This window comes from Peromyscus californicus, unplaced genomic scaffold, assembly GCF_007827085.1.
Source record: "Peromyscus californicus insignis strain IS unplaced genomic scaffold, ASM782708v3 Scaffold_17__1_contigs__length_78620276, whole genome shotgun sequence".
NCBI lineage: Eukaryota > Metazoa > Chordata > Mammalia > Rodentia > Cricetidae > Peromyscus > Peromyscus californicus.
The window spans coordinates 63386043-63400799 of NW_026294469.1; the positions used below are offsets into that span (position 1 = coordinate 63386043).

Genomic DNA, 14757 nt, shown 5'->3' on the forward strand with positions numbered 1-14757 from the left:
TCCCACAGCTTTCAATGGTAAAAGCTAGAACTAGAAATAAGGTCTTTTGTTTAAGAATGTAAGCTTTCCTGAGTCTCAGTAAATAAACAGAAGTGTCTAGGGGGGAGTACTTTCCCCAGAGGGGTCTGGCAAGGGCCAGACTGTGGCCTGGAGGATGTCTCTAGACTCTAAGTCTTCTCGCAGACAGGGAAGAGGACACTGTCTCAGTTAGCCTGACAGACTAAGACAGGCCTGCCGGTGTTCTTGCAGACAGGGAAGAGGACACTGTCTCAGTTAGCCTGACAGACTAAGGCAGGGTTTGGTGTTCTTGCAGACAGGGAAGAGGACACTGATGTCTCAAACCATTAGCTGTTCATCCCTTCAACCATTATGGCCTAGTGATCTCGCTATTTCATTATAGTGATGAAAAGCCGACTAACAATCCCCTAAGCAAGCCAGGTAACTGATGCTTTACTGTTTACCCCGTGTTAGTTGCCATTCCTACCCTAGTTCCTAGTGAGTCCCGTTCCCCTCTGGAACCACACGAGCCAGGCCTCCACTGTCTGTGTTTCAACACTCGTCTTCCAGAACCCACCAGGCCGGCCCATCAAGCTCTGTCTACGGTGTTCAGCAGCTTACCCAGCCCAGAGTCCCAAATTTTTCCACATTGTCCCCCAGCCTCTCCCCCATCACCACCACCACCACCAAAAAAACAAAACAAACAGTTCCAAAGCCTTGGGAAGCACATGGTCAGGGTTATCACAGCAACAGCCCCAGCCAACGTCTATAGTATTAGTTATCTCATTGCTATGACAGAATACCTAACCATAAGAAAACTGAAGGAGGAAGGCGTTATTTTGGGCTGTCAGTTCAAGTCCATCGTGGCAGCAGGAACTTCAGGCAGCTGGTCCCATGATGTCTGCAATCAGGAAACCGAGAGAGGAATGCTAGAGCTGGGCTCACCTTCTCTGTCTTATTCCAAGGCACCAGTGGTTGAATGGCACCACCCACCGTTAAGGCGGGCCTTTCCACCTCAGTTCACCTAATCTAAATAATCTCTCGCAGGCGTGCTAAGGCCTGCCGAGAGGCCAGCCTCATCTACCAGCTGATCCCTCACAGATGTGTTTCCTAGGTGACTCTAGATCCTGTCAAGTTGCTAGTCACTATTAACCATAATACGACTCACCATTTTCATGTTTGGACACGTAAAGGATCTGGAGTTAGAGTCCAGTAAGTCACAGTAGCTATTCAGAACTGCATTTTAAACTGGACCGTGTTTTCCGAATGGTCACACTTGCTGAGCAAACTGGTCCAAAGAGCCTTCTCATTGGAAGAAACCAGTTATGGGATGCTCAGCCACTTGACTTCAAAGCAGAATTTTTCTGATGAGTCATTTACACACTTTCATCCTCAAAGGATAAGTAGAGAAGGAAATCATCTCTAGGCAGACATCTTGCCTTTTGGAAAAAGCATTCATTGTTAGAACTTCCGGAAATATCAGCAGACATGGGAGCCAATGTTATTTTTCAGGCCCGGTTAGGTCGGTTTGCATTTCTTGATTTATGGGCTGTTGTTACCCCACTTATTTTCGGAGTTAGAAGTGGTTCTTCCCTCAGAGACCTTTTCCCTGAGTGTCCCGCAGCTCCCTGTCTGCCAGGCTTATGGAGATGCCACTGTGTTCCCTGCCTTTTATCCAAATGGGCTGAAGGTTCGAGGTGAACAAATGGGTATAGTTTCCACCCTAGAACATGTGGTCTGCCTGGTCATTTGAGATCAGTCTAATCTGTAACTGACTGTAAATCCTGCATATGGCCCCTGGCTGGTTTACAGTCCTAAAGCCAGACAGACTGTCTCATGTGGGTCTCTCGGCCACAGTCGACAGGTGTCAGCTTTTCACCTTTGTCCCCCTTCCTGACACGTGATCATTTCCTTGTATGTTATAGGAGGAGGAGTTTTGTTCTGTGAGTTAAGTTCTAACTGTGTAAACAGGCTGGTCTCCAACTCCCAGCCCTAACACCTCACCCTCCTGAGGGTCGGGATTACAGGTGTGCCCCACATACTGGCTCAAAGAAGTCTGGCATGTGAGTAACAAGAGGACATATGTGTCTGTCTAATGCCTTTCTTCTTGTACAGGCCCAGTCCCTGCTATCAATGGGGCATTGAAGAAAACCGGACTGAGCCTGAAGGACATGGACTTGGTGGATGTAAGTGTTTTCTTCTCACAGTGGGAAGAAGCCGCCGACTTTTATCGCATAAACGGTTTAGCGTGGTCTTTGTTCCTCGTCTGTGAATGCTCTCAACTTTCCACGTTCTCCACCCACACATGTGCTGACGAGGCGTGCTGTGTGTTGGCGTGTTCCTCACTGGGTTAAAGTGTTGTCCTTTACTTGTTTTGGGATCTGTGTATATGTGTACGCATGTATGTGTAGGCATAGGTTGTGCTGGTTTTCTCCCCTTCACGTCTTCCTACCTTATTTTTGGGGACGAGAATCTCTCCTTGAACCTAGAGCTCACCAATCTGGATAAACTGACTAGTCGACAAGCCTGGAGGGATCCTGCCATCTCCACCTCCCCACTGGGATTACCCGAATGTGCTGTTCCACCCGGCATTTTACATGGGAGGTGGAGAGCTAATTAAGGTTCTTATATAGTATTTTATCAACTGAGCCATCTCCCCAGCCCCACTCACTTCTGAGTGATTCAAGCACTCTGAACTCTCTTGCTAAAGTCCTGGGAACTTTTGCTCCAAGAGTAGCTTTTAAAAATGGTAATCGCTAGTAGAACAAAGACATCTTAGCATTTGGCATAATTAAAAGAAGGGTTGTAGCCAAGGACTACATAACAAGATCTTGTCTCAAAAAAAAAAAAAACCTGAAATAACCAGGTGTGTTGGTACACGCCTTTAATCTCAGCACTGGAGAGGCTGAGACAGGTGATTCTCTGTGAGTTCCAGGCTAGCCTGGTCTACATAGTGAGACTGCCTCAGAAAACAAACTAACAACAAAATACCAAAATCATACTAACCGTCAAGAGCCAATGAAGAAAATTCTTCATGATGGACTATAAATGTCCCATATTTGGGAAATACTGAGAATTGTAGGTAAACAGATGATGTTTGGCATTAAGAAGCAATATAACAAAGGGAATCTCTATTTTAAATTCATAGAGAAGGACTAGGTACGTGGATGATTTTCTCTGTAATAACCCCTCACCCCAGAAACAGAGTTTTAAGAAAAGTCTCACTTCCCTTTTTATTAGCTTTCCACTCTGAGACTCAAAGGGGCTACTGGGAGAGTATAAAAATCTAGTAGGAACGAGAATGAGATTGAAACTTGACCCCAACTTGGTAACAATGGCCTTCTTTCCAGTCGGTTTTCTCTATGGAGTTCCTGAGCTGAGATCATATGAAAGTACAGTGCTGTAGGCCAAGCACTGCCATTCTCGTGGACAGCTAACAGGTGTCACTGTGATGTGAACCCCGGCGCTTGGCTGTTCTGCCACACCTAACACAGTTACTAATCCCTGCGCCTGAGGCAATGATGGACTGTTCTTGCCTGTCAGTCTTCCTGGAAGGAAGGCTCTTAGTACTAGGTAGTAGCGGCCACTTAGGGCATACTCACTGTGTGTTAGGAAATACACGTAGACACTTTCTAACCATGACTTTATTTAACCTAGAAAATGAACTGAACTTTGCTATGGAAATTCAAGTGTAAAAGGGTACCAAAAATACATCCAAGGTCATATCCTAATAAATGATCCAGTGGAGACTGGAACCTTCCATCTGGCTCTTAAACCTCTGGGCTCTCTACAGTATCTACTCCCTCGAGTACGCATCTATTTGTAAGAGTATTGTAGATAGCTTTTCTTTAAGGAATGCTTTTGATCTGAAGTGTCGTTTAGTAAATATACAACTTTTTTTTTAGAGGTACATTTTGCCTATAAAGCCCAGACTGGCCTCTAACTTGGAATCTTCCCATCTCAGCCTCCCACTTAGCTAGAATTAGAGGTGTGTGCCACTGCACCCAGCTCTATCCCATTTTTAAACCTTACATATTGTATAAAGGAAGATAATTCTATATAACCTTAAACATGATTATGTTGACAGATAATAACAAAAGCTACCCTTGTGTGCTTGCTCTCTGTCACATACACCACACACACACACACACACACACACACACACACACACACACACACACACACACACACACACACACACACATACTCCTGAGGACCTACAGTCTTTATGTGGAGTGATTGAGGATAAATTGAAATAACATTGGGTGCCGATTGAAATTAGAAGAGATAGGAAGTAGCTGTCAACAGGACTGGGTCTTTTTGTTAGAAACTAGCTTGTAAGTAATGAGTCTGCGGGTTTTCACTCTCTTCTAAGGTGAATGAAGCTTTTGCTCCCCAATACTTGGCTGTTCAGAAGGCCTTGGATCTTGACCCCAGTAAAAGCAATGTCAATGGAGGTGCCATAGCCCTGGGTCACCCACTGGCTGCATCTGGATCCAGAATCACTGCACACCTGGTTTATGAATTAAGGTACTTGCTAGAATTTGTTGCATTTCGGACATGCCTTTTTTTTTTTAAGACATTTCTTTTATCATTTTATGTGTAAGAGTGTTTTGCCTGCATGTATATACATGTACCATGTATGTGCTTGGTGCCCGGAGAGTTCAGAAGAGGGAATTGGAGTTACAGATGGTTGTAATCTGCCATGTGGGTGCTGAGAATTGAACCTAGGTTCTATGAAAGAGCAGACAGTGCTCTTAACCACTGAGCCATCTCTCTAGGCCCCAAATGTGGCTTTTTTTTTTTAATAGAAACACATGAGTTTAGGTTTTCTTAACACAGTCCTGTTTTTCCTTCTTCATATCCCCTGTACTGGTTCTGACCAGAAACAAGTTATTTGGGAGATACTTTGCATTGGGCATTGCAGAAGAGCTGGTCAGTTTGTTCGTGACCCTGCATTTAGGACCCGCTCTCTTTCCGGCATTTGTTGTGTGTACTATATAAGCAGTGAGTGAGTGCTCAGTGAGGGAGCCATGCCTATCGGGCCACCCTGGTGCTGGTGACCAACAGTGAGGCCCTGCTTCTACGGCTCTGCATTTCAGTGTCTACAGCTGTAATAAGATAAACTTATTGAATAAATCAAAATATTGAGAAGGTACCGATCTAGATGCCACTGTCAAAGAAACCTGAGCAAACTGGCAATCTGTGCAAGCTATATTTTCCCTCACTCTGTCCCAGGTGTCTGATATTCTCTGGGTTGGGAAGGAAAACTCTTGCTTTGTGTATCTGGGGTCATTTAGTTCTGTTAGGAGAGTCGAAAATGAATTGACTGTGTGAGGCTGCAAGTTCACTTCAGCCTCTTAGATGGAGCTGGGAGGACTCCTGTGACCCGGTGATCCCTGAGATGGCAATCAGTGATGGACACTGTGGACTCCTGTGACCCAGTGATCCATGAGATGTCAATCAGTGACTGACACTGTGGACTCCTGTGACCTGGTGATCCCTGAGATGGCAATCAGTGATTGACACTGTGTACTCCTGTGACCTAGTGATCCCTGAGATGTCGATCATCAGTGATTGACACTGTGGACTCCTGTGACCTAGTGATCCCTGAGATGTCAATCATCAGTGATTGACACTGTGGACTCCTGTGACCCGGTGATCCATGAGATGTCAATCAGTGATTGATACTGTGGACTCCTGTGACCTAGTGATCCCTGAGATGTCAATCATCAGTGATGGACACTGTGGACTCCTGTGACCTAGTGATCCCTGAGATGTCAATCATCAGTGATGGACACTGTGGACTCCTGTGACCTAGTGATCCATGAGATGTCAATTAGTAATTGACACTGGGGATTCCTGTGACCCAGTGATCCCTGAGATGGCAATCATCAGTGATGGACACTGTGAACTCCTGTGACCCAGTGATCCATGAGATGTCAATCATCAGTGACTGACACTGTGGACTCCTGTGACCTGGTGATCCCTGAGATGGCAATCAGTGATTGACACTGTGGACTCCTGTGACCTAGTGATCCCTGAGATGTCAATCATCAGTGATTGACACTGGGGACTCCTGTGACCTAGTGATCCCTGAGATGTCAATCAGTGATTAACATTGTGGACTCCTGTGACCCAGTGATCCATGAGATGTCAATCAGTGATTAACATTGTGGACTCCTGTGACCTAATGATCCCTGAGATGTCAATCAGTGATTGATACTGTGGACTCCTGTGACCTAGTGATCCCTGAGATGTCAATCATCAGTGATTGACACTGTGGACTCCTGTGACCTAGTGATCCCTGAGATGTCAATCATCAGTGATTGACATGAAAAATAATGTTTGGATAATTTTCAAGGTTGCACACATCAAAACTGAGGAATGAAAACAGATGGCTTAATTCTTTATGAATAGAAGGTGATCCCTTTTTAAATGACCTACGCCTTCTGTAGATAAACTACATTAGTTGCGTTTACTCCACAGTGACACAGGAATCTGAAATCCTGCTCAGTTTTGCTCCCTCCTCCTCCTCGCCCCATTTATGTAAAGAACTCCTGCATTGGCTGCTTTTCCTCGGCCTGCCTAAGCCCATGTGTTCCTTTCCTATCCTCTATCCTGAAACTGCCCACCTTCTTTTTACACTGTCTCCCTCTTGTGTGTTACTTTTTGTGATTCATTTTTTAATAAGAATATTCTGCTTTCTGAATTCTTTTATCTATTGTGACCATAAATCAAAATTAAGGATTGGGGAAGGGCCTTGGAAGATGAGCTGGTTAAGAATGACTATTAATACTGTTTAATTAGTCTAACTGTTTTTAAATCGTGGGGGCTTTTTCATAAATGGAATTTTTTTTTACATTTGTGTGTATGTCTGTGTATGCATATGGTAGGAGTATGCACATACCACAGCATGTGTGTGGAGGTCAGAAGACAGCTTGCAGGGCAATGGGTCTCTTCTTCCATCATGTGGGTTCTAGGGATTGAACTTCAGTCATTAGGCTTGGTGAAAAGCTCCTTTACCCACTGAGCCATTTTACCTGCCCCAATAACAATTTTTTTTTTTATTCTTTCTTAGGCGCCGAGGTGGGAAATATGCAGTGGGATCAGCTTGCATCGGAGGTGGTCAAGGCATTGCCCTGATCATTCAGAACACAGCCTGAAGAGATCACAAGCACAGTGCCCACCCTTACTTGGCCAGGCCACAGAACAGGTGGCCAGGTGACCTTCAGGGCAGCACTACTGAGGCAGTGATTGCATTTGGCCAAGCCTTGATGAGGCAAAATGCATTAGGTTCTGCCCACTTCTTACCTGCCTAACATGATGTGTTAGAACCAAAACCCAACCGTCGAAGGCCTTAAAAGAAGTGGTCTTTGTCAATAGCTACTACTGTATGCCTTATGTAATGGCCTTATATAATTACAAACTGAATAAATGTTGCCTTAACTTCAGCTAATCTTTCCTGGTTGTGTTTTTTTAATTACATAAGATGTCTCGTTTTATCCATTTTAAGTGTGCGGTTCAGTGGCATGGAGGACATTCACAACATTGTGAAAATAGCATCCCCACCCATCTTCAGAACCTTTCATCTTGGACAGCGGAAACAGTTTCCTTTTAAAATATATTATTTTTAATGTGTATGTGTCCATGTGTATGTGCATGAGTGCCCACGAAGACCGAAAGAGAGCTTCGGGTCTCCTGGAGCTGAAGGCACGGGCAGTTGTGAGCTGCCCGGTGTGGGACCTAGGAACAGGACGCTGGTCCTCTCAAAGGGCAGCGACTGCTCTTAACCACCAAGACTCCTCTCAGCCCCTGTTCCCATTTTAAAGAATGACTCTCGATTCCCCTCTCACAGCCCCTGGCAGCCACCATTCTACTGTTTCTGTATTTCACTGCTCTGGGAACCTCATGGACGTGAACTTGGTGCTGGTCCTTTTGTGACTGTCTTATTTCAGTTAGCATAACACCCTCAAGATTCACCCCTAGCCGGGCGGTGGTGGCGCACGCCTTTAATCCCAGCCCTCGGGAGGCAGAGGCAGGCGGATCTCTGTGAGTTCGAGGCCAGTCTGGGCTACAGAGTGAGTTCCAGGAAAGGCGCAAAGCTACACAGAGAAACCCTGTCTCGAAAAACCAAAAAGAAGAAGAAAAAAAAAAGATTCACCCCTGTTGTAGCGTGTGTCAGGATTTCCAAATCTTTAAGCCCAAATATTCCTATGTGTGTATCATATTTAACCATCACTAACGTCACTGTTGCTGGGACTCCGACTGTCGTCAGTTACAACCCAGCCCCGCTCTCTGCCCTTGCTCCAGCTCCTGCATCAGGCTGCCCTCTTACCTTCTGCACAGGCGTCTTCATCTTAAGCATGCCTTGTTCTCACTGTTCTTACACCCCACCAATGTGCCTGCTTTGACTTCTTCTTAGTTCCTGAAGCGGATCAGAAAGCCAGGCATTCCCTTGGACTCCAGACTCAGCAGCCAATGTTCTCAGGTCTTCTTTCAGGGGCATATCTCAGGACTGTTGTCCTGCAGAACCTCTTGCCTGGACTCCTGTGGTGGTTTGAATGAGAGTGGCCCCCCATAGGCCCATAGGTTTGAATACTTGGTCCCCAGATGGTGGAACTGTTTGGGAAGGATTAGAGCTATGGCCTTTTTGGAAGAGGTGTATCACTAAGGGTAGACTGAGGTTTCAAAAGCCCATTCCCAGTTAGCTCTCTCTACCTTGTGCTTGTGGATCAGATGTAAGTGCTCAACAACTGCTCCAGTGCTGTTCTTGCCTGTTGCCATGCACCCCGCCATGATGGTCATGGACTCCAAAACCCTCTAGAGCCATAAGACCCCAAAACGCTTTCTTTAATTAGTTGCCTTGGTAATGGTGTTTTGTCACAGCAACAGAAAAACAATTAAGCTCTACCTTCCCCAAGAACTCCATTCTTTTCTGCTTTCACTAATTCTCCAAGAAGTCACCAAGGACATCTTTTAAGGGATCTGTCAGGTCACCCTCCAGCTTCAAACCCTGAAACAGCTTTCTGTCACATTTAGCATAATATCCAGACTACTTACTGCCTTGGAGACTCTCACTTGGAAGTTCTCAGTCCTTAGGGCGGCCTGACCCCTGCTTCTCTCACACTCGGTATTACTGGTATCACAGTCCTTCCCATCTTTGGGCTGCCCGTGCCACACTACTTCATGCTCTGGATCTTGATGCTGAATGTCCCTGTCTACTAAATTGCGATAGCCTCTAGCTGCCAAGCCCATAGACCTGCTCATCCTAAAATTCTCGGATGCTCCTTTCTCAAGCTGGGTCTCTGTCCCTGTCATTTTCTCTCCCTGTGACCCTCCATTGGAGCTCCTTTGCATTTGTATTGACCTCCCAGTCTCTGTTCATTCTCTAGACTGTGTGCTCTTGTGGGAAAAGAGTTTATGCATCTAGCACAGGGCCTGATACACACTAAAACATGATGGGTGGATGATGTTTGGAGATGGGCTGCCAACCAGCTCCCAAATTATGACACAGAGGTTTACTATTAGTTATAAATGCTCAGCCTTAGCTTAGGCTTGTTTCTTGCTAGCTCTTATAACTTAAATTAATCTGTTTCTCTTCATCTACATTTTGCCTCAGGGCTTTTTACCTGTCTTTCACTCTGTATGTCCTACTCTGTGTCTGGCTGGCTGGCTCCAAGCATCTCCTTCTCTTCTCTTCTGCATACTTTCCTACTTTCCAAGCCTAGATTCCTCCTCCTACTTATTCTCTCTTTCCCCAGCCCTGCCTATCCCTCCTCTGCCTCACTTTTGTCCGTTCAGCTTTTATTAGACCAATTAGGTGCCTTAGGCAGGCAAGGTGAAATAGCAATACATCTTTACATAATTAAACAAGTGCAGCATAAACAAATGTAACACACCTCTACACAGTTAAAGTAAGATTCCACAACATAAACAAATGTAACACACCTCTACACAGTTAAAGATTCCACAACATAAACAAATGTAACACACCTCTACACAGTTAAAGTAAGATTCCACAACATAAACAAATGTAACACACTTTGCACAGTGAAAGTAACATTCCACAGCATAAACAAATGTAACACACTTTTGCACAGTTAAAGTAACATTCCACAGCATAAACAAATGTAACACATCTTTACACAGTTAAAGTAATATTCCTATTACTTTATGTAACCCATCTTTGCCTAGTTAAAGGAATATTCCACAACATTCAGTTTCTTCCCTCTGGCACCACCATGCCATCCAGATTTGGGAAGATCCAGAAACTTCGGACCCATGTGAAGCCACGCCATGGGTGCATGGGTACCCACTGGAAGCTGGGGTACTGCTGATGGCATGTGTCACCAGAGGATCAGCTTAGACAAACATCATCCAGGTGACTTTGGAAAGTTGGTAGGAGGCGTTACCAGTTAAAGAGGAACTGGAGCTTTCACCCAAACGATGCTGGTAAATTGTGGACATTGGTCAGGAACAGACACATTTTGTTAAATGGTGCCAAAACAAGACTGAAGCTGCCCCTATCACTGATGTGGTACGATCAGGCTACTGCGTCATTCTAGGGAAGGGAAAGTCCACTAGGCAGCCATCATTGAAGCTGCTTTTTCAGCAGAAGGGCTGAGGAAAAGGTTAAAGGTATTGGGGTAGCTGCATTCGGTTGGCTTGAAACCACACAGGAAAGTTAATTAAACGGCAATAAATTCTTCTGAGGGAGGAGAAGACAGAGAGAGAGAGAGAGAGAGAGAGAGAGAGAGAGAGAGAGAGAGAGAGAGAGAGAGTTCCAGGCATGGTCATGCACACCTGTAATGCTAACACTTGGGAAGTGGAGGCAAGATGATTGAGGATCAGGTGTTCAAGATCACCCTTGGCTGCAGAACAAGTTCAGGGCCAGTCTGCAGTACGTGAGACTGTCTCTCAGAAAAAGAAAGGAAAAGAAAGTTTCCCCCAGACTTTTCAGTAGTCAAGGAGCTGTCCTTACATAGTTTACAGAGTATCACAGAAGTATATGTTTGTGTGTCTGTCTGTGCCTATATGCGCCTGTACGGTTTAAAGATAGGTGGGTGGGGGACTGAGGGCAAGTTCAAAGGTGTTTGTTGCCTGGCTCTGCGGGTCAGCAGGAAACAATGAGGTGATTGCGAGCAGTGAACCTTTAGTATGCTGTTGATAAGAAGAGCTGGGGAGAAAGCCAAGTGTGTCAGAGTTTGCCCAAAGCTCAATCATAGAATTTATCACCCAAACCATATCACTTCTGAAATGTGGAAGCAACGCTTAATCACACTGGGGTAATGACTGTAAGTTGGCATGATCCCAGGCAAACCAGGACATAGAGATACCCTACTTTTAATTAAGCCAAAGTGTATTACTATGAGTACTCTGCCTCAGCTCCAGAGAACTGAGCACATACACTCCACGTATGTATGCATTGTTGAGTGGGAGCACTTGTCCAGGTACTTCTCTCAGGGTGGTGACTCTTGAGCACACACTTGAAAGCCGTGAGAGATGCCCGTGCAAGCATCAGGGAGAAGAGAACAGCCAGCGTACCGCTTAGGGCATAGAGGAGGCCAGTGTGCAGAGCAGTGAGCTGGGCTAACAGTGGAGGGAATCGGGCTGCCAGGGTACATGTCATGCAGAGTCTTGTCCCTCACAGGGCTGGCACTTTTCTTTGGAATACAGGGAGAGCCACTGCAAGCTCTCCAGCGGAGGGGAAACGTCATCTCACATCTGATGGTTGCTCCACTGAAGTCCACTGATGAGGGAGGCCAGCGACGATGCCATTGCAGTAACCTGGGACAAGACGTGCTGACACAGATCTGGGAGCTGCACTGGGGTGGGGGGCGATGAGCAGTTGTCAGATTCTAGAAATGTTTTGAGGTAAAGTCTGGAAAATCCCTAGTGGATCCATTGGCTCAAGGTGGCCGAGAGAGGAGTCCAGGCTGACTCCTGGGCTGCTTCTCTGAGCCACCAAGCTAGAAAAAAAAAAAAGCTGTATGTGGAGCAGGTTTAGGGGAGGTCAGTGGTCTAGGTGAGTTTTCCTAGCAGGCCCTGGGATGAAGCAGACTGGATTTGGGAGAGAGATGGAGATGGAGGTTTTGATATGAGAACTTCTGTCCTAGGTGGGGACTTGATCAGGAACAAGTAGGTCTTAGATGTAACATCAACCAGGAATGAAGATCAGTTGTCCTTCCAGGGACATTCCTCAGTGTTCATCTCCATGTTTTAAAGGAAGATCTAGAGGACCAAAAGAAGACTGTCTGAATAGTGGCCGATGCGTGTGTGTTGCTCTCGGGAAGGGTCAGGAATCGCTTTTGGTGTTTCAAGCAAGCGCCACTGCCTTCGCCTCGGGCGAAAAGGTTTGTAAACTATGTTTATAGCAGGGATGCCCTATAAAGAAGAAACAATTCTGAGAACATGAATAGCTATTCATTTTCTTTCTATCTCATTGTGTGTGTGTGTGTGTGTGTGTGTGTGTGTGTGTGTGTGTGTGTGTGTGTGTGTGTGTATTCAGATTTTCATAAACCAAGTAAATGTCAGAGTGGTATCATTTTGGACTAGCAGTAAGCACCTCCTCCCCTAGGTGGCGCCCCAGGCTTGTGCTCCCTTCCCTCTTTCTCAATTGCACTTAATTAATCGGCAACTTAATTTAATAGCCATTAACTATAATTAAGTAATTAAGTAATTAATTAATTATAAACTCAGCTATGGTGGCCAAACTCTTGTCCCCGTGTCCTAGACATCAAACAAGGGAGAAAAGGGAACCAACAATAAGGACAACCAGGGCGGTCGGTGTGAACAAATGTCCCACCCACCTCCTGTCCAGCATTCTGGTGTCCCCTAGCCAAGAACGCTGTCCGGTGTTTCTCCTCAGTGGAAATGAGACAGAGATGAAACCCCTAGAGCTGACATGATAGAGCCTCTGTGCAGACCACAGGCCCTTGCGGAAGTGGAGGGCCACAGAGCACCATAGCCAGGCCGGTAGAGCCCGGCCCATTCCCGGCGCTGAGAGCGCAGGCCCGATGGCTGGGAACAGTGTTCCACAGCAGGGGACGTGGGGCAACAGTCGTGGCACCACCACACTTCTAGCCTCATGGGACCCAGTGCCATCTCTCTCTCTCACCCCGGGCCCCTGTGTTTACTAATGGCTCTACAGACCTAAGTGTCATAAATCATCGACGTGAGCCAGAGTTTCAGTCCTAAGTACTAGGGAGGCTGGAGTAGGAGGGTGGACTGCTCAAGTCCATAGTTATTGGCCTGTCTGGGTAACATGGTGAGATTCCAGTCACACATTCAAAAGGAAGGCAGGCAGGTGAGCAGCCCTGAATACGCCTGGCCACACAGAAGCCCCGGGGTCTCCTGGAATCCTCCGAGTCCTTACCACAGGCGATGGACACAGTGTAGAAAAAAGCTCTAAGAGGTGACACCCCCCCCCCCCCCGGCCACCGCAAACCGAGGAATTTAGGCAAGAAAGAAGATCCCTCTCTATTTAATTTCCATGTAGCTCTAGATGATGGGTGAGAAACAGCCGAGTGAGCAGCACCAGGACTCAGGTTGCACCCGAAGAAGTGATCTGGGGGCGGGGCAGAAGTCGGTTGCCAGGGTGTGATGGGGGACACAGAACTCAAATCTACGGATGCACCCACCGCACTGCCGAAGGTCATGGGGATCCTGTCCCTGACAAGGATCGTAGTCTTTGGGGATAAGCTTGCCATGACAACTCAAAGGACGCAGCTGCTGTGTGGGCCACTTGAGCCGGAGAAGAGGGGTCAGGTCAAGCTAGAAGCCGAGGAAAGGATTCCTTCGGTTTTCTGCCTTTCTGAGCTTTGCTCCCGAGGTTGGCTTGCTGTCTAAGGCTGTGAATTGTTTCTGTTCTGGCTGGACTGTGCTACTCAATGCCGTACTGCAGGCTGCTTAGCCAGCCCCTGCTGCACACAGTCTCCACACAGAGCACCCTTCTGCATCTCTCCTCCCTCCCTGTTCCTGGATGTCATCAAGGTGGAGCCCCAGCTGCCCCAGCTACAGAGGGTGTGGAGGAAGCAGGTCTCCGAAGCAGCATCTTCCCACTGCAGGCCAGCTGGAGCACCCATGGCTCGCGCCCATCACCTAGCTGGCTGAACACTGCCTTAGGAAATACCAGGAGCTGAAGCAAACTTCTCCCCAGGCTGAGGACAGAATGCCCAGGGCCCACAGCGGGAGTCAGTCCTGCTCCTTGCTGGACCCTTCCTCCAAAACTATCTGGGATCTCCAGTTCTCGATGTCCTGCCAGGCTTCGTTCCTGAAATACCCAGAGAGCATCTTCAAGTACTTCAAGGGTGACTGAGAAGAATCTTAGGGGCATTCCTACCAGTCCGGCTGATTCTGAAGGGGGAGAAAAGCTGGCATGAATGCAGAGGGTACAACTTGGGAGGGGGCTAGGGACCCCCTTTACTCTACAGGGAGTCCCATCATCTGAAGTTTGGAGGGCTCACTCCCTCCTTATAGATAAGCTTCCAAAGGGAAATGTGTTTGTCCAAGATTGCTGAAGGAAAGAGAAAGCAGGCAGGAGCAAGGAGGCCTCTCCATCCTTGGGTCTTCCCAAGGCTGCATGTGCCCCCAGATGTCAAACCCCACACTGGGCACAGGGCTCAGGCACTGGGCAGGGCAGGTCTTTCTCTCTTGCTGTCTTGTGAATGCTTAAGCTCATCTCTGGATCTCCCAGGGTGCTGTCTGTTTATTTGGCTGTTGGTTTTTGGTTTGTTTGTTTTTTTTAAGTAGTTTTGC

General features: G+C 46.8%; 1 protein-coding gene across 2 annotated transcripts in view; it reads left to right on the forward strand.

The window, feature by feature from the left end:
• Acaa2 (acetyl-CoA acyltransferase 2) overlaps nt 1-7451 on the forward strand; it is a 34301-nt gene extending 26850 nt beyond the window's left edge. For both annotated transcript variants that reach the window (XM_052742547.1, XM_052742548.1), the window contains 3 exons: nt 2113-2183; nt 4373-4527; nt 7079-7451. In XM_052742547.1, coding sequence (XP_052598507.1) covers nt 2113-2183; nt 4373-4527; nt 7079-7163 — 311 coding nt within the window. In that variant the 3' untranslated portion in view covers nt 7164-7451. The remainder of the gene's footprint in view (nt 1-2112; nt 2184-4372; nt 4528-7078) is intronic.
• The last annotated feature ends 7306 nt before the right edge of the window (nt 7452-14757 follow it).